General features: G+C 35.8%; 2 protein-coding genes across 4 annotated transcripts; one reads left to right on the forward strand and one right to left on the reverse strand.

Annotated features, from left to right (window-relative positions):
• The first annotated feature begins 248 nt into the window (after positions 1–248).
• Positions 249–7,274, forward strand: herpud2 (HERPUD family member 2). Of its 2 annotated transcripts, none has more exons than XM_051864734.1 (9): positions 249–404; positions 1,136–1,488; positions 2,120–2,197; positions 3,391–3,492; positions 3,610–3,749; positions 3,836–3,961; positions 4,999–5,322; positions 5,437–5,539; positions 6,681–7,274. In XM_051864734.1, exons 2-9 carry the CDS (start codon positions 1,342–1,344, stop codon positions 6,855–6,857), a joined length of 1,197 nt encoding a protein of 398 aa, XP_051720694.1. In that variant the 5' UTR covers positions 249–404; positions 1,136–1,341; the 3' UTR covers positions 6,858–7,274. The 2 variants fall into 2 exon arrangements, with proteins under 2 accessions (XP_051720694.1, XP_051720695.1); XM_051864735.1 differs by lacking the exon at positions 249–404 and adding an exon at positions 738–978.
• Positions 7,275–12,302: 5,028 nt separating this feature from the next.
• Positions 12,303–22,360, reverse strand: tbx20 (T-box transcription factor 20). Of its 2 annotated transcripts, none has more exons than XM_051864714.1 (8): positions 21,986–22,360; positions 20,781–21,024; positions 20,404–20,568; positions 19,868–19,976; positions 19,019–19,177; positions 18,653–18,729; positions 16,040–16,155; positions 12,303–14,143 (listed from the first exon to the last, which is right to left on the reverse strand). In XM_051864714.1, exons 1-8 carry the CDS (start codon positions 22,110–22,112, stop codon positions 13,803–13,805), a joined length of 1,338 nt encoding a protein of 445 aa, XP_051720674.1. In that variant the 5' UTR covers positions 22,113–22,360; the 3' UTR covers positions 12,303–13,802. The 2 variants fall into 2 exon arrangements, with proteins under 2 accessions (XP_051720674.1, XP_051720675.1); XM_051864715.1 differs by having other exon boundaries at positions 16,040–16,152; positions 21,986–22,359.
• Between the last annotated feature and the right edge of the window lie 4,871 nt (positions 22,361–27,231).

Consider the following 27,231-nt stretch of genomic DNA (forward strand, 5'->3'; position numbering starts at 1 on the left):
TAATCCACTAAATACTTAGTTTAGCAACTAAGTTTGGCTGCATTTAATGTCATAAGTGACAATATAATATTTTATTCGCCATAAAGACCATGTTTTCCCGCCGTTTGAAGAGTTGTGTGGTATAATCTTTCCATGAACCGGCATTTGTCTTTTGAGAAGAATCCTCGCCTTCATGCTGAATTAGGAACAGCCAACAATACCCAATAGCTTTATCCAATAAGAGAATTAAATCGCAAAGCTGATCTGGGGTCAGTGCATTCGTGCTCCTTTTATGTATGTGGAAACATCTCCAAATATACGGAACTGTCCGCTCTGTTCTGCTGTGCTGATGACGACATTTCCGGAGTTACGCCCGACTCCATTTTACACGAAAACAATCTTAGGGCAAGATATTTTTTACTCGGGTTCGTATAATTTTTGTTTTGCCTTAAGATACTATATTTTAATATTAACTCATATTAAACGTTGACAGCGTTGCTTTCTGTGGGATTAATGTTGAGCCTGTAGCTCACTGGCTAGCTAGCTAATCATTATCGTCTTATGTTTGTTTGTTTTCTATGTATTTACTGTTAATATACGGGTAAACAATCTTATTTAGGAGAAGATTTTTTTGATCAAGCAAACCAACAGTTATCCTGAGGTCATTATATGTGATGTAGTGTTGTGTTTAGTTACCTAGCATTAGTCTTCTATCTGTAGGTGCTTGGTAACTGTCACGAACATAATTCATTTATTCTCTTTTTATAAATTATTTTATATTGTATTGTTTTATATTATTTAATAATTTCAAACATCAACATATATGCAAATGTCAAATAATGAATAGTTTCACAATATGTAGATTTCATCCAACTGCTGGGATCATTTAGGCAAATTAATATTTTTGTTGCTTTTGAACACATCTAACACACAAAATGAATATTTGACCAGTTACATTGCTGCCAAACTGTCAGGTGTTAGAAAGAGTGCCTCATTCATGTAAGATTTCTATCTAGCACATAGTGCATTCATGCATGTATGTGGTGTATGATTTACCACGCCTGTTTGCATGCAGGTCTGGTATTTTATATAAAAGGAAGTATCATGTTTTCATTTACGAGTAACATATTTCTCCCCCCTCTGTTTTTCTTCATAGGCTGTCTCTGCCACATTCCTCACACTGAAGTTGCATGTCTAATGTTGAGTGCTGAGACTGCCTGGAAAGCAACATGAAGGATACTTTCACAGTTTATCAGCCATGAATTAAGTCTGAGGAAGAAAAATACCCCTGCCATTGAACAGGACAACCGGTTCTGTGCCATTTCCCCGTTTCAAAGCTCAAGAGCTGCTTTATTATGAAACATGGACCAGGGTACAGTTGACAGCCCTGTTACTCTTGTCATCAAGGCACCCAACCAGAAATATGATGACCAGACCATCAATTGTTTTTTGAATTGGACAGTAGAGAAATTGAAAAAACACATCTCCAACGTGTATCCTAGCAAGCCGGTGAGTTTATATTATTATCAAGATTATTATTCTACTTCAAAAATATGTGTGTTGTCAATCACCCAAGAAAAAACTGTATTTATGCGAACATTCATAACATTTTCTTTCTATGACCTAGTGTTTAGTATCTAACTAATCATTAGTGCAATATTTGAGCTATTTCCATAGATTTGAGATATTTTCACACCTAAGAATATACCTAAAATAAGCTGTTTAGTGTGTCATAATTCCTTTCTTGCTGTTGGGTTCAAAAAAGGTTCATTTATGGCTGTTACATAGATTTCTAATGGTAAATCACAGAATTAACATTTTGGCAAGGTCGTCATTGATTTGAAACACTTGTGTTTTGAAACACAGAAGAAGCCTATGAAATTGTGCGTTGACTTCAGGAGATGGCAGCTAGATGCCAAACATTCCTGTCGAGCAGGTGGCATCACTGGTATTTTGCCTCAGAGCCTGCAGATCTGTGCAGTTCAGATTCTAGTTCCTTACACTTTGCTGCCATTTACTGATGAAGGATTTTTTACATGCCCTTTTGAAATTTTAATCTCAGATTTCATTGAATGTCTTTTTTATGAAACTCTCAATGCCTTTCTTGCATTTAGACAAGTGTTTATGTTTCCTCTTTCAGTTATCCAAGGACCAGAGACTTGTCTATTCTGGACGACTTCTGCAGGATCACTTGCAGTTGAGGGATGTGCTAAGAAAGGTAGGCTCCTGATCTGTGATTTCTGTTTGAACATCAAATCAAATGCAACATGTACAAAAACAAGTCAAGTTTCTTGAAGAAAAGAGAAGTGCTTCAAATGGTTTATGAGTGTTTCTGATTGTTGAGATTCTGAAACTGCCCTTTTACTTATAGATGCCAAATCTTTTGTATCTTACCATCATAATCTTGATATTGATGGCACAGTTATTAGGCCATTCCCCACCATCTTGGGGTGATTTTACTCTTAGAAGTTTATCTTTTTTCTGAATGCATCTTATAGATTGTAGTCTGCTTAAACCTTGCCTCTTTCTTACAATCACATGCAAACTTGCATTCAGATCTGCCTCCAACAATTCAACAATTTGGATTGAAGTCTCTGTTTTTCTTTTTCGATAATCACTCGGATGTATGTCTCAATACAGAATAAAAGATCTGTCGCTACTTCCATTACTTGGCATGGCATTTTAAAAACACTGAGAGATATGACACAGTGATCAAAGACATTCGTTTGATACATTTCTACATCGACCAGTAATTAAAGGGTTAGTTCACCCAAAAATGAAAATTCTGTCATTAATTACTTACCCTTCTGTCATTCCACATCTGTAAGACCTTCGTTCATCTTCGGAACACAAATGAAGATATTTTTAATAAATCCGAGAGCTGTCTGACTCCTCCATGGAGATCTAACGCAACTACCACTTTCAAGGTCCAGAAAGGTAGGGAAGACATCATTAAAGTAATCCATGTGACTTCAGGGGTTTTAAATTCAATTTTATGAAGCGACACGAGTGCTTTGCCAAAATAATATTACCCAAAGGGTGTTCACGCAACAATGTCAGCTCTCCCGTGAACACAACATGTATGCGTTGTGATGCTCTTGTGAATGAACATTGCAGATCAGTATTTTTGTAAATAACGTGGTAAATTATGTTTTGTTTTGTTTTTTCCCCAAACAATGCACTCGAGTCGCTTCACAAAATTGAGGTTAAACCACTGGAGTCACATGGAGTACTTTAATGATGTCTTTTCTAACTTTCTGGACCTTGAAAGTGGTAGTTGCGTTGGATCTCTATGGAGAGACAGAAACCTCTCAGATTTCGTTACAAATGTTTATATTGTATTCTTATTGTATTATTGTATAATAGTATTTGACCAGAGCTCTAATCACTGGATTTCTTCAACCCCAACAGCAAGATGAATATCACATGGTCCACCTGGTGTGTGCTTCACGAAGTCCCCCGTCATCCCCTACTTTCGGCAGCCCCATTAGCACCACTGATTCCAGCTCTTCAGTGAGTGCCTAGAAAAACAATGCATGCATTGAATAAAAAAAAAGAAATGGATCATCCCATGAAGAGCAGTTTCTTTTCTTGCTGTTTATTATGTCCATCATTCTTTCTTATTCCTAGACGTCAGACAGCGCTGGTCCATCCTCCTCATCTTCTACCCCTAGTCAGGAAACCCCAGCCAACTCCGATGGTCTACGGCACCGGGGGAACCCAGTGCAAACACATGGCCTCAATCCTGCCCCTACTGGTGTGATGCAGAGGTAAACGCACAAATAACACTCTTCCACTTAAGACAAAACATGCTGAGTTGAGTTGAGTTTTTCAGGCTTTTTGTTGTCCCACTTAGGCCTGAAGGAATGCCTCTTCCCATGCAAGGTGGTCCCGCTGCTGGCTTCCCCGCCCACCCTATGTATATGCCGATGCAAATGTTTTGGTGGCAGCAGATGTATGCCCGTCATTATTATGTGCAATAGTAAGTTACTACAGCCCAGTTGTTATCAGACACGAGTTGTGACCCTGAGTAAATGTATTTGAGCCCTCTCAGACTGAGATTTCAGGAAATCAATATAAACATACACTGGCTGTCAAAAGTTTGGAATAATTTTTTTTGTTTTTGAAAGAAGTCTCTTATGCTCACCAAGGCTGCATTTATTTGATAAAAAAATGCAGTAAAACAGCAACATTATTACATTTTGAATTTTCAGCATCTTTTCTCCAGTCTTCAGAGTCATGTGATCTTTCAGAAATCATTCTAATACGCTGATTTGCTGCTCAGGAAAAGTTTCTTGTTATTATTATCAATGTAGAAAATTGTTTTTGCTGCTTAATATTTTTGTGGAAACTGTGATACACTGCCATTCAAAAGTTTGGGGTCAGTAAGAATTTAAAAAATAAAAGAAAGAAAAAGAAAATAAATGTATACTTTTATTCAGCAAAGACGCATTAAATTGATCAAAAGTAACAGAAATGTAACAGAAATCATTTGTAACAGAAATTATAATGTTACAAATGATTTCTATTTTAAATAAATGCTGTTCTTTTGAACATTTTTGTTTCCACAAAAATATTAAGCAGAAAAAAAAAATTTGACATTGATAATAAGAACTGTTATTAATATGGTAACAGATATTAATATGATAACAGTTGAGCACTAACTCAAAATATTACAGGATCATGTGACACTAAAGACTGGAGTAATAATGCTGAAAATTCAGCTTTACCATCACAGCAATAAATTACATTTTAAAATATATTCAAATGGAAAACACTTATTTTAAATTGTAATAATATTTCACAATATTACTATTTTTACTGTATTTTTGATCAAATAAATGCAGCTTTTGACAGGTAGTGTTAAATGGATATAGGGCACAACTTTTGTTTCTATGAAGACAACATGAAATCAAAATTGACCCTTTATACTCTCTTAATAAATGTTTTAATGTGCACAATTCATCACTGTGCATTATTTTATTCCTAATCTTTCATTCTCAATCTTCTGTCTTTCAGTCAAGCAGCCATGGCAGCCTCCAGGGCGTCCAGTGCGGCCCCTTCTCCCACTCCCAGCGCTGGCCCTGCCACACAGCCGGCTCAGCCTAACGAACCTGCAGCCCCTATGGGGCCCAACCCCGCCCCTGAGGACCGCCCTGCCAACCCCAACATCCAGATGAACGCTCAGGGAGGAGCCATGTTGAACGACGATGAGCTCAACCGAGACTGGCTGGACTGGATGTACACAGTGTCACGTGCCGCCATCCTGCTCAGCATCGTCTATTTCTATTCCTCCTTCGGCCGCTTCGTCATGGTGATCGGTGCCATGCTGCTGGTTTATCTGTAGGTCACATACTAAACAGAAGCTTCCTGATGAGCTGAATTGTTCTTTTTGGAAGTTTAACATTGCATTTGCACTTCATTGTCTTATAGTTTGTCTGTGTTTGTGGACTTTAGGCACCAGGCTGGCTGGTTTCCCTTTAGAGCAGAACTGCAGAATCCAAGAGCTGGAGAAGGTCCACAAGACGAGGCTGAGCAAAATCAGGATCTGCAAGAGATGGTTAGTAATAGTGGCTGAAACTCAAAAAACTGAACTCAAGTTTGGACACCCTTGACTGAATTTGTTTTCTATGATCTTAAAAAAATATTGCCCTAAAAGATGAAAATAGTTTTGTAGACATGGAAATTGTGCCTATGTTTAAAACTAAAATCTTCATTTATTTATTTATAATTTTGGTCTCGCTATATAATTCCAATACTTCCATTTTGTGTTATTTTATATTTTTTAATGAAATGTCCATTATTCTAAAATGTGGAAAATCATCATGATCTAAACTTTTTATGGGGGGTGCATTTGTACATCTGATGCAATAATGTAATTTTATATTGGCAAATGAGAATTTAGTTTACAATATTTATTTACTCAACATATACTACCATTAACAATTTTGGGGATGGTTTGATTTTTTTTTTTTTTTTGGTTTGATGTTTTTGTCTCTAATGTTTACCAATGCTGCATTTATGTTAACAAATATTAAATTATGTTAAAAATATTATTACAATTTAAAATAATATTTTTTAAATTGGATTATATTTTAAAATTTAATTTATTCCTGTGATGCAAAGCTGAATTTTTAGCATCATTTCTCCAGTCTTCAGTGTCACATGATCCTTCAGAAATCATTCTAATATGCTGATTTGAACATTTCTTCTTATTAAACAGTTATGCTGCTTTATATTTTTCTGGAAACTGGATTCCGTTTACCTGGGGTTTAGAATGACTCAGGGTTAACTATGTCAAGTGTGAAAAGCCCTTTTGATGAATTGAAAATTCACAGGAACAGCATTTCTTTGAAATATAAATCTTTTGCAACATTAAATGTCTTTACTGTCACTTTTGATCAATTTAATGCATCTTTGCTTAATAAAAGTATTAATTTCTTACAAAAAAACTAGAAACTTTTGTGTTTTAAGTGTATATTATAGAATCAAATATTTAAAAATAAATAAATAAAAGAAAATGCTCATTATATATTAAGACTGTGAGGAGTTTAAAACACATTTCACAATTATCAGCAGATACCAATAATCTTAAAATGTTCACACATATCATTCTCACACTTATTCGTTATGAGACTTTCTTGTGAACCAAAGCATAATAAACAAACTTAGCCATCACTTTTCTTTTTGTTTTTCTGTAGGAGCGTATGATGGATGAGGGGATGGAGGATGATGAGGGGGACAGCGGGGAGGAAGGTCCTGAAGATCCCATGAACGCAGGCCCGCATCAGCCGGGCTTCCTGTCGGCCGCGTGGTCGTTCATCAGCACTTTCTTCACCTCTCTCATCCCTGAGGGACCCGCACACGCTGCCAACTGAACTCCGATGTCTCCACATTGTCTGTGGACAGTAAAGAGAAAAAAATGACAATAAACTTAAAAAATAATAATGAAATAGTACAACATGTTCTGCCATGTCCTGGCAAGTCTGTAATGCTGCTTCAATGGTGTTCAATTTTCCCCCTATGCCGCTTCTCTTCCCGCCTTTATCAATAAGTCGGGGTGAGGTTTCATGGATGTGCTGTCCATGTTGTTACGAAAAACTTTTTTCTCAAGACTGGTTGATAAACTCATAAGACCATAAGACTTAGTGAATCATGCAGTTACTTTAGTGCATAACTATTTTTCTCTTCCTTGTGTGTAAATAAATAGTAAATATTTACAGATATGAATATATGCATCTCATTGAAATAAGGTGTGTTTTTGAATAAAATCAGGTTTTGGTTTCTTATCGTAACACGTGCTTTTGATTTCCTTCAGCTGATCAACTGATACACCACTAGTGGGCGTCACTGATTTAAAAACAGTGCACAACATCTACAAAATTGCGCAGATTTTAAAAATGCTTCTTCCCTTTTATATATATGCACTATGTTTTGCCTAATAATTTTTAATTAATGTATTGCAAAAACTATTATGTGCAATTATTTCTCCTTAAGGAAGAATTTCTCAAATATATTATTTTTTGTTTATGTCATTCATGACATGTATGTCATTGATAAGAGTTGGTGCACATGGTGCAGTATATATGTATATCTGAATTTTTACATTTTGAAACAAAAGCCAGAGGCCAGCCTCTACATCCTTCAGTCCAGTCATATACAGACACTGAGGTGAGATTGAGACAAAGTAGACCATCATGCACTTCAGTGCCTTCGGAAAACCTCTAATCAAATGAAGATGGATTTTGTACGGTTCATTGTAACAACACAATTAATTATGCATGACAGAGACATTTATTGGGCTCATTTCACCCGGACTCCACTAAGTAACTGGACAAATCGGGTTATAGTCCCTCTTCCCAAGGTAGGACAACTCTTATCAGGAGAACAGATCTCCGAGGAGGGCTCTGTCAGACGATGATTTCATCACGACTCCATCCTTGGTTGGATAGACCTAGACAAATGCAGTTGTTGTTGAAATTATTTCACTTGAATTGAAGTGGATTTCTCCAGGAATACAAAAAGGAATAAAAATGTGATTGATAACTGTATCAGTTAGGGGAGACGGGGGCTAGTTGTCACATGGGTCAGTCGAATGCTGTTTCTGAGTAGGTTTAGTGTTTCCCTAAAAGTGTTTATGTATGTAGGTTTCAAACACCCATGAATCAAATAATTTTAAATAGAAATAATTTTGTGAATCGTGTCCTCCGAACTTCGAATATTATATCATTTTTGTAATATTTGTTGGGCAAACAAAACACAACAAAACCGCAATGAAATACCTTCAGATAAGACTCAAGTACAAAGGAAGATTTGAACTCAAATGTTGGTTTAAATGTAATAATTACAATTTTTGTTTGTCAAAATAACGTGTGGGTGCGTAGGCTATGTACACATTATATATTTTATGTGAAAACCCATGTTGGAACCTTTATTTTTACAGTTTTTCTCAATAGACCCTTTTCACAGACTGTGATGACGCGTTTTAACGGTCATCAACATCGTAAATCCTGCCATTTTTTAAATATTTTAATTTTTTTTTTTTTTAAATGTATGTACATTTATAACACTAGTATTATATTATCTTTGCTTCAGATAAAATAAATAAATAAATAAAAAACTAGTTAACGCTACTGTGATGGTGTTTGGTAAAAATTACATCTTTCTCTCTTCAGACTGCCGTTATCATCAATTGCTCTCTATTTTCCCCCTATTTTTGAAAGTTGTGAAAACACTTTTGTGGAGTTTTTTTTGTTGTTGTTGCTATTTGCGCAAATGGAAACACAAAAAGATATATTTAATGAAGTCGCTAATTCACCGCTATAAAAGTTTACCCAACTATGACGACTTCCGCTTCTGAGAAACGCGGAAATATGAAAAGGTTCTATCGCTTTGAGATTTTTGTTCTCAAAATAATAAGTTCAGATCTTTTTGTTCACATCAGATTTGAAAAAGTTAAGCGTCTTTAATTTGCACAATAACTAAACGCACATTGCTTGTTGATCAAAACTGATGTGCTGATTCTCAGTGAAATTGTCAAACTCTTCACAACTTCATTCATCTTGTCAGCTATCACATGCAAAATGATCCATTTAGTTATCCAAATCTGTCAGTCATGCATGTATATTGCATAAATATCTGACATGAAATGTTTGTAATGTCTTCTAAATTTGCAAATGGCCTGCCAAATAGGAATCACAATCTTATCAATCAACCAATCAAGCCTGTAAGCATATATGGAGTTTGCCCATGGCACAATCACTACCATTTTTGAACATGGAGGAACGTCACAACCCTAAACAGCAGCAGCTTCAGCAGTATAAATACAGTTGTATTTATACATTACATTTATTTTTGTAGAAATATGCTACATGAAAAATTTAAATTCACATTTGTTTGTCATGGATGAGCAATAGGAAGTCATGCAAAAATGTGAGGTGGTTGTGTAAGAGGAAGACATAATAAAGAGTGTAAAAATGAACAAGCAGCTGAAAATCTTCAGTTTACATGTAACACATTTCTACAAAAATAAATGTACTGTATAGATAAAAATGTCCATTATCTTTTTGTGTACTACAGTATTGACTTTTCCCAGTAAATTTTTACCTATGTTAAAATCTGTATGTGATACACAAGAGCATTCAGCTAGACAAAACTGACATTCTTGTATTGTAGTCAAACAAAAATGTACAAAAAACAAATATTTCCATGTTGAAAAAACATCTAAACATTTTGACCAGTATGGCTCACACGATGAAAAAAAACACTTTTTACTTTGGTGGCATTATAACTGGGTTTTGAAGCATGAATTAAATGTTTTGGGTGAGTTACTACATTTTGCAGACATGCAATAGAGTTCGGATGTTCCCGCAAACAGTTATGACGATTGTATTTACAGTTTAGTGAATGTTAAGACTGCTTTGAAAAATGTACCAAAGTGATTGAGAAAAACTGTAATTGTGTGTATGTACAGTATACTTCTGTTTAATGAACTCTTTGTGTTTCATAATTGTTGCTGTTTAAATTTAGCTGGAAAGGCTGTTGGCATTTTCCATTGTGACAACTTACCCCATATAGTGATAATATTGGGGCATTTTGTCACAAAAGGGAAATGTGTTCAGTTAACTGTATATTGTTTATCCTAGGCAATAATGATAGATAGATAGATAGATAGATAGATAGATAGATTGATTTTTTAAGAGTTTTTACATAACATATAACCTATATATTTTTTTTCTTAATTCAATAGGAAATAGTTGAGTGTATGCTACTAGTACTCAAGAAAAAAGTGTTTTGTTTGACTCTGACTCTTGAAATTGAATCTACTATCTAAATATTTATGTATTTTTTCAAATAAAAGTAAGTGAAGCATCTATAAAACTCTTACTAAAATTGCCACGGTCAACCAGTGTTTAATAGAGGCAATAAACAACGTGGACTGTATTGACAGGGATGTGGGTTAACCTTAATTCACTGGCAAAGACAGCAGGCAGTTTTCCATTCCTGCCTATATCATTGAAATGTGCTCTTTTTGTCTTGCAGACAAATTAAAGAAACATGGCGGGGAGGGGGAAAAACATGCAAAATTGAATGAAATTACATTAGATTTAGCTGGCAGTCCTTGCTGTGTAAATTACACTCTTATTCCTTAAAATGGACTCCCTGGTGAACTGTTCCTTTCAATTTCTTTAGCCATACCTCACAACCCTCAGACCGCCCTTCCCCTATCTATTTAATCCAATCACCCTCTCACTGGATGTTATTTATTTGCTTATTTATTTATTTTCAAAGGATGTAACTGATTTTTATCAGAGGGTAGAAGTGCCTTTTCTTCCTGGTGAAACGGTGACTAACGACCTGCTATCGATTTGTTGGTTTGTCCATGATAGTGATGGCTGTGTGATAGAGAGGCCATCTTTATATTTAGAATTATGCTATAGATACCTCAGACATTTCCTGCCGTACAGCGTCCTGCCAAACAAATAACGCATGGAGAATAATAAATAATAATTGGTGTCACCTCTGTGTATGGTTAGTCAGGAACTGTCAGATAATTGTTGGAGATTTAGCTAGCAAATCCATTTATTTGAACTAATCAATAAATGCGCTGTTAAAATGAATAGACCATAAAGATTAGGAAACTACAGAAAATTGGTTTCTGGTTGGTAAATTGTGTTCTTTTTTAATTAATTAACATTTTTCTTTTTGCAATTTGAAATAATTAAAAGGTTTAATATTAGTTTTGAAGCCTGTTCTCACACATCAAGCAGTTTCAGTTGAGCTTCTGTTTATGTTCGCTGATCAATATTTATATGTGTATAAAAGCCTAGAGTAAATCAAATAAAGTGATCATGTGTCTTCAGAAAATTTGGACTGAACCGCTCAATTCATATGGATTAGTTTTATGATCTCTTTATTAACTTTCTGAAGCGACAAAATGGTAGTTGTGTGGACTGTCAATGGAGGGACAGAAATTTCATTATTTCATTTGTGTTTTGAACTTGAATTAAAGTCTTATGGGTTTGGAACGACATGAGGGTGTTTTTTTTTGTTTTTTCATTTCATTTTTGGGTGAACTAACCCTTTAACTTCCTAAATGTCCAACTCCCCCAGGCGTCAAAGAATTTATGATCATGAAATTATTCATTCATAATGATTTTATGAATGAATACATGCAGACATACAGAGGTAGTTCTCTCCCTGACTTGTGGAATTACTAGCGTAAAATGTACATGAAGGAAATTGTACATAATTTGCTCCCTTGAAAGAGATTATCAGGTCTTTCAGAGGAACATTATCTCTTTAGAGTATATAAAACAGAATGAAAACCTGTCTGAAAGATCTGTGAAATCGCTTTGTGTAATGTTGAATAAAAAGAGTGTTAAATAATTGCACATATTTGTGTTTGCTGTCCATCAGTTCATTTTCACAAAATGTTTCCACTTTAATGCAATGTCAAATGTAATACAATTGAGTATATTTAATAAAAAGAAAGTAAATAAAAAAGTAGTTTTTGGCTGTTTTTTATTATATAAATTGATACCTAAAATTAATGTTCCTCAAATTTCAATCATATAAAAAAAATAAATCAATAAGATGTCATTTTAAATTATTATAGATGCAGGCGCACTGGTCAAATTTTTTTCCCTCCCTGTTTTTTTTTTAAATGTACTATATATCAATTCTATACAAATTTCATAGTGTAAACCTAAAATGTAGATTAATTTCAATATGGTATTGTATATATTATAATTACTTAACACAATGATTGCGAAGGCAGCATATATCAAAAATGCAAATGTAAAAATCACACTCTCACAACATTATTTTTGGGGTGATATAGTATATTTCTTTTTGTTTACAAATAACATCTATCATTGCTTCAAATATTACATTAGCCATATCTTTTTCATAGCTGAAATAAATATATTGCACTTAAAAAAAGGCATCAAAACAAAAATTGTCAGATGGCTCCTTATGAGTAGGATACATCTGACTTAAAAATACACACAAACAAACAAAAAAGGAAAACATTTGCTAATATATTGCAACTACATAACTGTTTGTACAGTCTGTTCATAACAAATCAAAGGCTTGAAAATGGTGGGCACATGTTTTTATCAGCTTTGACATAACATTGTATCTGAATAAAACACCCTGAACCTTAAAATGCACATAAATTTGATTCATTATTTGCATTGTGTGGCTCTTTTTGGATGGTTGTGTATTTATGCTCATCTGTCCTGATTTGGTCAAATTTGAAGGATAAATAAAAGACAGTGCCATCATCATTAACTTCCTCACACACGCACACACCAGTTCCTCTTCATCTGGCTATTACGGCTAGCGCTGTTTCTCTGTGATTTGGTTACAGGATGCTGATGAATTGTCGTCGATGTGACTGTACAAATAGGACCACTTCAGCCACAAATTACCCACTGTCCCTCATTCCCCTGGAGAAGACGAGCCTATTATTTAAAAATTAGCCCATTATTTACAGGTGTAGACTTCCTGCAAGCTGGCTGTCGGCAAGCAGCCTTGAGTGGCTATAGATCAGTTTTCTGAGTGTTCGCTCTTCTATTAGCCAGTTCCAAACCAGAAATATGTGCATTTTCCTCTGGATTTCTTGGTTGCGACTCAAAATGGCCTCATAGTGTCCGCTGATTCATATCAGTTGCAGTTCACCCTCATCTTAACAGAAATGTTCGTTTATAATCTTTCTTGCTGAGAACAACTCAAATATGAAATACAATTAAATGCCTTAAACAGTTTTTAAAGAAGATACTTATCTGACCAGAAAGATAAAACCAACCTGTCCAACATTTTTGAGTCCACACATATAATGTTTCCATCCAGTATTGCTGTTTCAGAAAGCACAGCGCCCTCTAGTGTCGACAATTTGAACAGGAGGGCTGAGTGGTTGGCAGATATCGTATCATATCATTAAGAGGTGATGGATCACGGGCAATGAGAAACAGCAGTTGTCCAGTGTAACATTCAGCGAGTTACGTTCTCCCTCATTTGGCTCTGAGCGGCGATAAAGGCGTGAGATGAATCGTTACAGGTAGCATAAACATGTCAGAAAGATCTCCGAGTCTCTTATCCACGCTAAAAACTCATCCTCGAAGTTATGAGAATCCGTGTCCGTTGGGCTCATTCATTCACTTTTTCTCCAGCACAACTGCGAGAAGCAGCACGCTCGGATCGTCAATGTTTAGTCAATGTTATTTACATGTGGTTCTTCCGTTCGTGTAAGCGTGTGTTTTGCGTGTGTCGTCGCATGCCGGCGATAGGGAAATCTTATCAGGCTGAAGTGGCAGGAATCATACGAACGGGGTCATGACTGTGGAAGAATGCCGCAGTCCCTGGATGGCGGCGTAGGGCCCTTGCTGGAAATAGTGGTGGTAGCGTGGCATGTGGAAGGAGGGGAAGGTAGGCCCGCTGCCCTGCATGGAGCCGGCCAGGGCGGACGGGGTGAGAGGCATGCCCAGGCGACTGTAAGGGGGTAGAGAGCCCTGGATGGGGTGAGGAAGAGGACTGGCCAGGGACGCTGTGCTGGTTCCGATGGCAGACAGAGACTGAGGGTGCTGAAAGCCCGAGAAACCAGATGTGGTCGTGACCCAGGAGCTGAGAGAGAGGTTGTCCGATGCAGTAAACGCTGAACCTATACAGGGAAATAATTGAATGCATAATTTGTACCATAAAATGAGCATATTTACAGCATAACATAAATGTTAGTAATTTTTGGTGCAGTAAAACCTGTTAATTGGTTAACTGATACTTTAACTGATACATTTTTGCAACGATGCCCCAGAAGAACCATTCAGTGAACAGTTCCTAAAAGAACCAATTTTTTTTTTCTTAGTGTGAAGAACATTTTAAAAATCCAAAGAACATTTTTCCACTATAATGAACCTTTTGTGGAATGGAAAGGTTCTATGGATGTTAAAGGTTCTTCATGGAATCATCAATGCCAATACAGAACCTTCATTTTTAAAGGGTTAGTTCACCCCAAAATAAAAATTTTGTCATTAAGTACTCACCCTCATGTCGTTCCAAACCCGTAAGACTTTCATTTATCTTCGGAACACAAATTAAGATATTTTTGATGAAATCTGAGAGCTTTTTGTCCTTCCATTGACAGCTTAAGTAACTACCACTTTCAATCCCCAGAAAGGTAGTAAAGACATCATTAAAGTAATCCATGTTTATTTTGTAAATAAAGCGGTAAATTATTATTATTTTTGTACAAACAAAGCACTCATGTCGCTTCATAAAATGAAACCACTGGAGTCACATGGAGTACTTTAATGATGTCTTTACTACCTTTCTGGGTGAGACTGTCCTCCCCCAAAAAAATGACCCTATAGGTAATTTTTTCAAGCACCTTATTACGACCTATATCTACGGTTTAAAGTCAAGTGCCCTCTAGCTGGTGTAAAAATAATGACAGTGTCGTGTTACGTCTGTCGTCATGAAATAACGTATGACTGTCGTTACCAATCAAAATGTGTGTTTATTTAAATGCAATGTGTAGACTTTTTACATGGTCCCTTACCCGCCATTTGTCCTATTTCCATTTAGCAAAACTCATTTTTTTTATTAACGACTACACCTACCCCAACCTTAAACCTACCCTTAGTGATTTATAGTGCATATACACTTTATGAGCACATGAGTTACCTAGGATCGAACCCACGATCGCATATCGTTGTATATTGCAATGCTCTACCAATTGAGCTACGCGAAACCCGAAATATAATGCAGATAAAAGGGTACTATGCATTAAAATGAAAGTGTCCTGTTGTCGATAGGGGTGCAACTTTAGTAAACGCTCCTATGGGTCGTATTTCAGGGACGACCTATATGGGCGTATTGGTTGGAGGACATGTTGTTCTGGATCTTGACCGTAGCTGCGTAGGCTATCAATGGAGGGACCGAAAGCTCTCAGATTTTATTAAAAATATCTTCATTTGTGTTCCAAAGATGAACAAAAGTCTTACAGGTCTGGAACGACATGAGGGTGAGTAATTAATGACAGAAATTTCATTTTTGGGTGAACTAACCCTTTACGAATATACCATACATGTTGAAAAAAAACTTAACTGTTTGAAACTGTGACATTACTCATGATTACATTTTATAATTTTGTTTCTTCTTATTTTTGTTATCAGTAAAGTAGATTAGGGTGTTCTGTGTTACATTTTATATTATATAGTTAATGTTTAATGCATTATTTTAGTGTCATGTGCCATGCCAGGTGCTTTGTCTTTGGGTGTGTGTGTACCGTCTATACAATGAACTCATCATATGGCTTTCTATTTTACCTGTATTATTATAGTGGTTGTCACTACATTTTAAGGTACAAAGCAGTAGATTGGTATACTAACATTATATCATTTGATGTAATATACAGTTAAAATATACAAGCACCTATAACACATCCTGTAATGCTGGAAACATCGTCACCTTATTTCACAGTGAATTTCTGGCATCCACAGCTCAAGTAAATTTTAGCAGGATATATTTACAGTTTACTGTTACAGGAGGATTTTCTTACTTCTACTGTGTGCCGAGTGCCCATCTTCACCCAAGGTCTCCTCATCACCAGCGTAAGTCCGAATGGGCGACCGCGCGTAAGAGTGCTTGTGGATCAAGCTCTCAACACTTTCCCTACAGCAGAACCAAAAAACAACAGCCCAAAATATATCTCTATATTCACAACTGCTTACACAAAATCATGTGATGTGCTTAAATAGCCTAAATATATTGCATTTTAATAAACTAAACCATAATTTTTCAAAGCATCACATAATATCTTCTCAATTAAAGGGATAGTTCATCTAAAAATGAACACATTTTAAAGAACTGTTTTTGTTCATCCAAAACAACATTGGACCCCATTGACTTTTATTGTATGTACAGAATAAAGAAAGTCATACATGACAATGACCATAAGTACATGATGCCAGAATTTTAATTTTTGGGTGAACTAACACACTTCTTGTTTCAACAACAAAGAAAGTGAGGAAATTAATAACTTTTATTTACTATTATAACTTTTTAAACCATACATTATGGGGTAAATATGCCAATTTAATGGTATAAATTACACATCCAACTTATCTCTCTGCAGGTTCTGCATTCACTGCATCAGTTCAAACTAGCTTGAACAACATGCACATAAAAATATGTTAACACACAGCAAGTGCGCAGAGAGAAGTGTGTCTGCTAGCCTTGCAGTAAGTGCATTAGCTCCTGTTAGATTAGACTCCTCAGACAGGCTGAGATGGTCTGCATCACAAGAGCCATGCGTCCACATTAGCCTCCCAATTAGGTTAGGAAAGTGCAATATCTGTCAGCAGCGCAATACAAATATGTGTGTTTTTATCTGCGATGCGCTCCCGAGGAGAGGGGCCTCGCAGCCCTACAACTTGGGTGGCTGTTTTCAATCAGTCACGGGGCGCAATTGAATTACGCTGTGTTTTAGTGCAGTGCCCGACTCCAGACTAATGCGATTTCTGCAGCTCCCTGAAGATCAATTGATCAGATCTAATTCACAGCCCTTCCAAAGAGAAGAAGAAATAGAGAGACGGAAAAAGAGAGAGAGAGAGAGAGAGAGAGAGAGAGAGAGAGAGCGCAGGATGCATTTTTGTGTGGTATTTTTGGCAGTCATTGACTTTCGCTTGTTCTTTCGTTGGGGTCTGAAATGGAACTTGCTGGCAAATGTTTAACTGGAATGCTAATTTGAGAGTGCATTGCCAAAATCGGTCATTTCCAGCATTTCTAGCTTTATCAAATTATTTTTGGGTCATTCAATTGCTTTGCTCGTGAATCTTGGGTCAGAAAAGTCAGTGATACTGAATTTTTTTCTGTGCATTTTCTTGTAGTATGTTAATATTGACTTATTTAAAATGTATGTTATTTAGAGATCATATAACACATTTTTTAGTGGGCAAAAATTGCATTATTCATAAATGTATATAAAAAATACATTTACAATAAAAAGTGGCAACCTACAACAATTACTTTCAGATGCTAGTTCCATCTGATCTAAACCTTATATATTTGTTTTTGTTGGTATAATTTGAGAGCACATTGCCAAAATTTGTCATTTCCAGCATTTCTACACTCTAAAAAATGCTGGCTTAAAAACAACCCAAGTTGGGTTGAAAATGGACAAACCCAGCAATTGGGTTGTTTTAACTCAGTGGTTGTGTTAAATGTTTGCCCAACCTGCTGGGTAGTTTTATTTAACTCAACTATTGTTTAAATATTACTGTATTGCTCACTTAAAATGAACCCAGAGTATGTTGGAAATGAACATTTATTAAGTTTAGTAAGTTTTATTTAATACGTTTAATGAATAATAATTAAACAATAAACATTTTTTAAAATTGCTTATTAATAAATGTTCACCTTTTGATTATTATTGTTGCCTCTATTAATTATGTGTCTGATTTTAATTTCCAACCTATTTTGGGTTCATTTTAAGCCATCCATATAGTCATTTTAAACAATAGTTGGGTTAAATAAAACTACCCAGCAGGTTGGGCAAACATTTAACCCAACCGCTGGGTTAAAACAACCCAAACGCTGGGTTTGTCCATTTTCAAGTAGTTTTATAAAATTATTTTTGGGTCATTCGATTGTTTTTGTTGTTGATAATATTGATTTAATTAAAATATATTGTATGTAGAGATCATATAACACATTCATTGGTGGGCAAAAAAGTGCATTATTATTAAATAAATAAATAAACAGCCTATAATATAAAAACATGCTAACCTGCAAATGTTACCTTCGGATGCTATTTCTACCCGATCTAAATTTCATTTTGATTCAATTGATTCTGTGATGTTAAACAATATATTTTTCACTTGAATAAAATGTATTTTATTATTTATTAATTTTACCACATGAGCCACACTTTTAAACTGTTTTGAAGCTTATTTTCTTTTCCTTTCATTGAACCAACCCACCCACACACGTCTGGGTCTAATGAGCCTCTAATGAAAAGCCACTTGTGCACTTGTTAATGAGTTTCGCTGAACGTTCCCCCACCACACACACGCTTCACTCCCCAGAGCAGCTGCTCCTCCCTCTGCAATCACTCACTGCACTGAACACAGGTCAGAAATCAACACACGACTAGCAGCAGAATTCCTCATACCTCTCAATATCTGTGAGTCTGGAGGAGTCTCTGAAGCCTTTGGCAAAAGGGTTGCTGTCAATCTTCAGTTTGGTTATCTGTAGCGAAAATAGGAAACAACTAAATTAATCCAGAAGATCTTTTCCTCTCCTACATGTTGCCATAAGCATTAAATTAAACATAAGGCCAGATGGAATGACTGATGCCTTCCAGTAAATTTTAATTTTAAACTGTTGCCAAAATATTAGTACTACTATAGTTTACAGCAGAATAAAGATAGTCAATGGGGGAAATATATAAAAAACCATACATCTAGGCATTCTTGCATAAATATGCTGTTGGCTTTTCCAGGTGCCTTAAAAGGGAAACTGGTTGATTTGTACTCACCAGCTGGTTCTGGTAAGCAGTGACTGCAGTGAAAACGGTCTCAGTGAAGACGAATGTACGAAACTCCTCAGACTTTAGGTTAAGAAGTGACGCTGTGTGATCTTTCTTCTTGATGATATGAACCCGGGGTTGGTACTTGTGCATTGAGTTCAGGATGATCTTTTAAAGGAATATGAGAAAGAATTGTGATTTTCTATATACATATATATACCTGCTTGTATATTATATAATAGAGCATATTTCAATAAAAGCCCAAGAACAGTTTAATAAGAATTGTGCAAGAACTGTGCGTTGATATATTGCATCATTTATAAGGTAAAGAAATGTGTCTAATCAGAGTTTGTGATATAAATAAATATAAAAACAATATATTTAATATCATCCTTCCCAAACCCTTGGAGTTAATTAATAATACATTATAAATATTATTATATATTTTTATATAAAATCTGTATTATTATTATTATTATACATATTATTATTATATATTAAATATTATATTAAACTATTAAGCATATATATATATATTTATGAAAAAACACTATTATGCTTCATCAGCCTAATATATGCTGTGTTGTATATCAAAATGTTGTATATTTTATATTGGCTTATTGAAAATCAAATGTTACATAGATAATGGAAATGTATTGGTTTGACTGGCAAATCTGTACATCATATATTGAATTGCCATTTTTAAAAACAAATAAGAGAACTGGATTTCACAGGCAAAATATCTTCAGTGTAAAGCCAGTTTACATTTAAGCACTATTTTTACTTATTTCATTATATACACAGAATAAAAAGTAAAGCCGCAAGTACACACTGATTATTTAAAGATTTTCGACTTACATGTCCGTGTTGGTCCAGTTCGTTGTTTGTAAGTTTCACTTTTTCGAAGGAAACCATTTGTTTCAATAGCTGTTCTCCTGTAAACGGCGAATCTGGATGCACGTACAACCTGTAAAATAAAAACAGAACAAAATCGTATGTTTATTTATTTATTTATTCATGCTGTAGATCGCATTTGATAAATGTGCATTATTAGATTTTTTTTTTTTTCCCAAATTTAGCCAACCTTTTACTCTAATATTTAGCCTACATTTCACAAAAAAATAAACGCTTTTTACGTAAAAACAGAAAATAATAGAACGTGCGAAATTTAAATTTGTTAGAATTATCCGTACACATTCTAAGCGAATTACCGCATACAAATCATCTGTTTCGTAATGATTTATTCCCTTTTCAGTTACAGCGGCCGTTCACAATTTAATAATTATAAAGCAACTAATATTAAAGTTAGCCTAATCAAAAACAAAACAAAACAAAACAAAAAACAGCAAAACAACGCATGGCCCACACGTAGGCTAATATGAAAAGCTTCCTACCTGGCAGGTAAAGGTGGATCTGCCTTTCCCGCCACAAGCCATGAGGATCTGTGGTAGGCGTATCGATATCTTTTATTGTCCACCGGAACGATGTCCATTAGTACGATATATTTGGCATCCGGATCCACTCCGGAAAATGACACGCGAATTGTCGGAAACATTCGTCTGTTGAAGCAAAAGTGAGTGGCATTTACGTGAGTAAACATGTTTTTTTTTTTAAAGAATAAAATGGTTCAAGTAGGCAATATTTAAACCTGACAACAGAAATATGACTACCCTTTAAAAATAATAGCCTATCCTAAAAAGCGAATAAATAACAATTCATCTCATAGGCTAAATTCGTTGGCTGGTTTAAAACTAACATCAGTTTTTTTTACCTTCCAGATTTTGTGATAATCATTTCCGTGCCGAGTTCGTGGAATTTGTCCCACAGTTCTTTAGTCTCGAGGCTGCAGGAGATCTTGGCCATCTCCTCGCTGGGCACGCCGGGGGTCGTAGGAATGAGCGGCTCGGTACATAACGGAGCGCCGCCGCCGCCGCTGCTGCTGAAGTCGCCGTGGGTTTCCAGCGAAGGCAGGTCGCCGAGGTTTGGGTGGCACGACGACTTTTCCACGAATTGTTCTAGAATTAAAAGACCATGAATTCTAAAATATATGTGTGCAAAAAATGTTCTGCAATTGGTGTTACAAAATATATTAAAGTCTGGGAGTATAGCCTACAGATGTTTGGCTCTAATAAAATATCAAATGATCATATAGGCTATAGGAACAGCATAATAACGTTTACATTATTTGCTTTAACATTGTATAGTTAGAATATACGATATGAAATGTAAAAATAATAGGCTATTGCATGTTGAAACAATTTACATTGCTATTCTTTATAAAACAACAAAATCAAACAATTAATAATGACCCAAAATAAATATATATAGGTACAAAATACAAAAAAAATATTTTTTATTAGCTTATATATTTATTCATGGATTTATTTAAGTTTTTTTTTTTTTTTTTTCCTGAAATTAAATATTACAAACTGTACAGAAGCACCAAAAATAAACCCACCACTATTTATGTTTTTGAATCTCATATTTACCGATAGACTAATTAAGACTTCGTTATTATTTTGATTGTAATGTGTAAATGTAAAACAAACTGGTATAAGCGCACGAGATGGTTTGATGGTTCACCTATGAAATTAAATTCATTTATTTTTGGTTTGCCAGGAAAGTGTACAAAATCTTTACAAAACAACACAAATTGGTCAAATACAAAATCGAGATCTTTAATAGGCCTATCTATATTTTAAAAAGCTTAACAGAATGACTCCTCATGTTTACAGGTCACCAATTTACCTCATTTCCTCAGAATATTTCGGCTACAATTTTTCGACCGCACTAAAAGCCTGTGTAAATATTTATGTGGCCTAATTTATTTCTGTAATTATTTATTCGACGTACATTGTCTTTCAATTAATACTGCTCTAGTTTGACACTGATTATGTTACCGTACGCCTCACGTGCAAAACAAAACACGTAACGCTCGCCATCAAAACTTTCAACCGTTAAAGAGTCAGATCTTACCCAGCGGTTTGATGGTATTTTCCTCCGACTCCTTGTCCTTCGATTTCCCACTTGACATGAGTGCGGCTATGGAGAAAGCATTCGCCCTAGAAGAGAGCTGTGGTTTTGGGGAAGAGGTGTACTCCATGATGCGGGTGCTCAAAACTATTCTCAACTGCACAAATGTCCAGAGTAAGCCCCGGAATTACTTTAAATTGCAAGATGATATTTTAGTCAGGATTAAGAAGATTGCAACAGGCTGTTACTTCCAAAGCGGCTGGGACATTGTGTGTCGCGTCCTTCTAGTTCTCTTGCACCATTTCATTGTAAGTGTTGGGACACTTGCAGTCTCCTTAATTTCACTAGCCCCTCCGTCGTACACAGCCACGACCAATCGTTGTCCTGCTTCTAGTTCATTGGCTCTTCAACACTCTCCACTGTCTACGGTGAGTTTATTTACAAATCCTACTATGGCGAAGCCTTGGCTCATGAATATTAATTTATTCACGTGGCGTATGTCTTCCTGATTTGCTGAAAGAGTGACGTTAGTGAGAGGGCGTCGGTGAGCTGGCGAATCATAACGAATACTTTATTATGAAGGCGTGGCTTGTGAATGTTTATTAACTTTTTGTGACTGGACGCCTCAAGGTTACCATGCAACGTCAGAATGACGTTTTTCATATTCATAAGTTCACCCTGTGATTTCAATGAAAGCATCTCATGGGCAGACCTGAGAGAGCCGTCAAAATGCTAAATAAACTTCATCACAGTTTACACGTCACATCTGTCTACACAAAATGGCTGGTTATTACTAGCTTCCATCATGCGGGAAAACCTAAATGTCCACATCTTGTGAGGGAATTTGCAGACCTTCTTATTAAGAAGAGAAATGTTTTATCACGATAAAGTTATTAATTTTAAATCCAGACGTTTTTAAAACGTTAATAGCCTATAATTATTTTCTGTTAAAGTAAAAAAAAAAAAAATACTATAAGAATTTGAAATTCTCCAATTATACTGCTATTAATTAATAAATTAATTGGACCAGAAAACAGTAAACAATAGTATTATTCTATAATAATAATAATAATAATAATATATTATTATTATATTTTCTATGTTATTTTCGTAGATTCAGTAACATCTGATTACTAACAGTTACGTTTCTCTGTTTTTTTTTTTTTTTTTCTCTGCGTTATCCTTTTGAACTTTTGATAAGAACAAATCCTGTCTAGACGCCACCTCAAGCCACCGCTCTCCCTCGATGCCAAAATTGAGACACAGGCCCTTTGTCAAGTCAAAAACTTAGTAAGCTTACGCCGATCAAGCTTGGTGAAATCATTACTGCAGATTTAAACTAACACGTTTCCCACAAATAAAGCCGTCTGAGTTCAACTGGTCAGATCAGTTGTAGCGTGATGAGATTCTTTGCACTCGTAAATTCTTATTTTAAAGATTCATGTTGAATTTTATTTCCATTGGTTATATGTTATATGAATAACACAATAAAGGTATCTGTTTTTGATTATACCCTGTTAATTCATCATTGATCTGTGCTTGTGTACATAAATATATATCCTAAAAGCGCTGACTCTTGTGTTTTTTCCGCTTGAAGAATCACCTCATGCTCAATGTCACTCTCTCTGGAGAGACGCGAGAGCCCCAGATCTACAGCGTTTAAACCCATTAAGGCGACACTCAAATGCAAATCCAATGCTGCAGATATATTATAAGGGACCTTGGCTGGAAAAATTAGATTACTCTGCAATTGCCAGCGGATAATGTGCTAAAAGCTTTCCCACTTAGCGTAACTTCTTACTGAATATTATTCACACTTTCGGGGCCGACGTGCCAGCCGGCCAAAGGCGACTTTTAACGATACAGCAAACCCCCGAAACGTGGCCGTCAGGTGCAGTGTTGCCATGTCCGCATATTATAAGCGACTTTGGCCTTGCACAGTCACGGCTTTGCTGGCGCTTGACAGAATGTGACCAGTTACCAAACATCCCCACCTGCTGTTGAAACCGCAATATATTATGCCATTATAGTTTAATTCTTAACGTTTAATTCCTATCTATCTATCTATCTATCTATCTATCTATCTATCTATCTATCTATCTTTTGTGTTTAGATGATATAATTTTTGAAATAAAATATCGTTTTGTAATTTACAATTTAGCATTGTTTAGTTTATGTTTTATGCAACTTTGTATGCTGCGTTATGTTTTTTGATGATGCAACCCTCTTTTTGGGGCTTTGTTTTATCAAACCACTTTGGTTGTTTTCTTGCGAGATCTGGCAACACTGTTTAAGTATGAAGTATTTCATACTCGCTGGCAAAAATAGTAGGAACACGAACTGTGTTTGAAATACACACCTGACGGATAAATTTCGAGGGTTGCTGTATTATGGTCCACATTCAACAAACGATTGTTTTAATCATTTCTGTACATCAGACGGGGATAATATAACGCTGGTGAGCCACACTTTACACAATTACTGTGAAATAAGCCTATAGCTAATGTGCTGCCCTTGATAATATATACATAGATCATCGTGTAAACAATGTTGTTATGAATATGTTCATATTTAGGCTATTATTATCCAAGCTAAATGGAATCCATAGGTGCATTAATTCCATCCCATTTAGCCTTTTTGCCATGTATAGGGCCAAATCATATTGGCCCAAGAAACTTTAACAAACACGGCCTTTTGTTTTGTGTGGCGAGTTATGTTTCATATTGCTGCCCAGTTTCACAGACAAGACTTAAGCCTAGTCCCAGATCTTGTGACAAAACAATGGAACTGACATATTTTGTCATATTTTAAGATATGTCAGAGCCATTGTTTTGTCACAAGACGCACACCAGTAATGTTTTTTTTCCCCCTAAGGGTCGTGTATAAAAGCTACTTATGCTGCCTTCACGTGCTCTCGGAATTATCGTAAATACGAGTTTCCTAGGTAAAAATTGCACATGAACGCCCTCCCATTTCGAAACTTAAATGCGATGAGCTCGTAATCACGACTTGAGAAGTGGGAATTATCAAATTTCCGATAGCACGTGAAGGCAGCATTAAAGCCCGGTTTCACAGACAGGGCTTAGCCTAAACCAGGATTAGCCCTTGTTCAATTAGGGCATTTAAATAGCTTTTATAAACGTACACTGGAAAAAAATATTACTGGTGTAATATTACTGGCACTGACATATTTTAAGATATGTCAGTCCAACTTGCTTTCAATTAAAACAGCTCAAACATGCATTTAGTCTATATCTTAAGCCTTGCCTGTGAAACCAGGGGTTTATGTCCTAATTTAACTAAGGCCTGTATCAGTGCTCTTCAATGTAATGTGTTTTGAAGGAAAATACTGAAAATAGTTATTAATATTGGCTGGATTCTTATATGCTCATTTTGATTTGTACAATACTGTTAGTAATATTTTTAATTTCCAGATACAGTATTGTTGGTACATTTGTTAAATCACTTGATTTTTTTTTGTGCTGTCAGATGATTTTAGATTTGGTGTTCTTTTTATTGGTGTTTAGAGACAGTATTGCTTTATGTCCAAAAAAAAAAAAAAAAGGCATCAACAAAATATTTTGTTCATATTTATGCATATGCACATTGTCTTTATTTTATAATTATCCCATGAGGTGTGAATTATATTGTCAGCATTAAAATTCCTGTTAGGCCTATATTAAGTGGATTAATTATATTGTGGATTAATCCAGAGGCGTGAAATACAACAATCATCCTTCATTCAGAGGCCTCAACAGGAAAAGTAAAACATTCGGTCAGCTGTACTAAGTTGCCATGGTTAGTAATGACCTTAAAATTCTAGGGCAGCGAAATAAGTCCTGTTGCATCAGGCTGGTTCTAAGAAAAGCAGAGAAGCTTTTCCAGTTTTCCCCTTCACTTCCAAGTGAAGGCATGCCCTTCCCAAGCTAGCCCGGGCTGACAGGCATGCATTGGCTGAGCCAGTGCCTCCGTTCATATGACTAATTAGACAAGCTTCACGCTGCGCTGTTCTTTTTGATGCTGAGCCCTGGTGCTAATTGCCACGTCCGTCTTGGGGCACATAGAGGTTAAGTTCAAATGCAGCGCCGGCTCGCTGCACTCCTCCACCCCACCGTCTAAACGGCCCCTTCCCTCTACCCTTTTTTTGCCCTGACCTGGGCCGGGACCGGAGCCTGTTGGGGACAGGCTTGGGATCAGGCGGTGTGTGTGCAGGGAGCACGGACTGTCGAGGATAAGTGTTCGGAGGAGAAGGAGGGGTAATGCGGAGAGGGTGTTAGATGTATCTCAGATTAGGCTCATTAAGGACTGAAAACGAATGAGGTGTCTTAGCTCAAGCAGGGAAAAAATCAACCCAGGAAGTTTGAGTCTGACCTCTTGCCTTCTCATCACCTCAGACCCCTCTGTACTTCCAGCTTGTATCAGGGCCCATCAGAGGGGAAAGGCGGCCCCAAGTAAGAGTGAAAATGGCTTAAAGTCATTAGTCTTGTGTGAGTGAGCGAGAACTTGTCAGAGTGCTGCTCATAGTTTGGTTAACGCTGGGTGCAATGTCGCAGGGCGCCAATAATACTGATGGATGTGGCTTCGACTTCTTGAGGGTGACCTTTAACACTAATTTGTCTTCAGTTTACACCACTCTTACTTTCTGCTGTGGTCATTGTTGTAGTTTTGAGTTACAGTTATTTAAATCATTTATTAGAGGATAACACTAATGTCCCAAATATTTTTGATTTAGATACTTGTATTTAATTTGTATTTAATTTTCTAAAACATCATTCTTCTTTCACAATTCCCATAATACAGTGGTTCTCAAACTATCGTCTACAGACTGTGATTGGCAAAGTGATTGGCTGATTAAAAAAAAAAATGTTTAAATTAAAATTATAATTGAACTGATTAATCAACATTAATAAATGCTTCTTTTGTAAATATATATTTTGTTTTTTCCATTTTTAATTTTATTTTTTACACACAAAATATATAATTAAATAAATAATAAAATAATTGATCAAAAGTGATAGTAAAGACTTTTATAATTTTACAAAAGGTTTCTATTTCTATTTCAAGAGCTGTTCTTTTGAACTTTCTAACTTTCTAATAACTAGCTTCCGGCAATTGGCTGTATGCATGGAGTTACAGCGGAAGCATAACTCCAGGATAGAGCAAAACAAAACACTGGTGACGAGTTAGAAGTCTAAACGAGAATTTTTAAAGAGAAATATTGGAGGATTTCAATATAAGAGAAGAGGAGC

Source organism: Ctenopharyngodon idella, chromosome 16, assembly GCF_019924925.1.
Source record: "Ctenopharyngodon idella isolate HZGC_01 chromosome 16, HZGC01, whole genome shotgun sequence".
In the NCBI taxonomy this organism is placed as follows: Eukaryota; Metazoa; Chordata; class Actinopteri; order Cypriniformes; family Xenocyprididae; genus Ctenopharyngodon; species Ctenopharyngodon idella.

Bases quoted from the DNA above. Each gene is read 5' to 3' on its own strand.
- herpud2 (XM_051864734.1), top strand. From the start codon at position 1,342: ATGGACCAGGGTACAGTTGACAGCCCTGTTACTCTTGTCATCAAGGCA. The intron at 3,750-3,835 runs GTAAACGCACAA...TGTCCCACTTAG, and splicing joins CCTACTGGTGTGATGCAGAG to GCCTGAAGGAATGCCTCTTC. The intron at 3,962-4,998 runs GTAAGTTACTAC...TCTGTCTTTCAG, and splicing joins CGTCATTATTATGTGCAATA to TCAAGCAGCCATGGCAGCCT.
- tbx20 (XM_051864714.1), bottom strand. From the start codon at position 22,112: ATGGAGTACACCTCTTCCCCAAAACCACAGCTCTCTTCTAGGGCGAAT. The intron at 20,569-20,780 runs GTAAAAAAAACT...TTGCTTCAACAG, and splicing joins ATTATCACAAAATCTGGAAG to ACGAATGTTTCCGACAATTC. The intron at 19,977-20,403 runs GTAGGAAGCTTT...TTTATTTTACAG, and splicing joins GATCCACCTTTACCTGCCAG to GTTGTACGTGCATCCAGATT.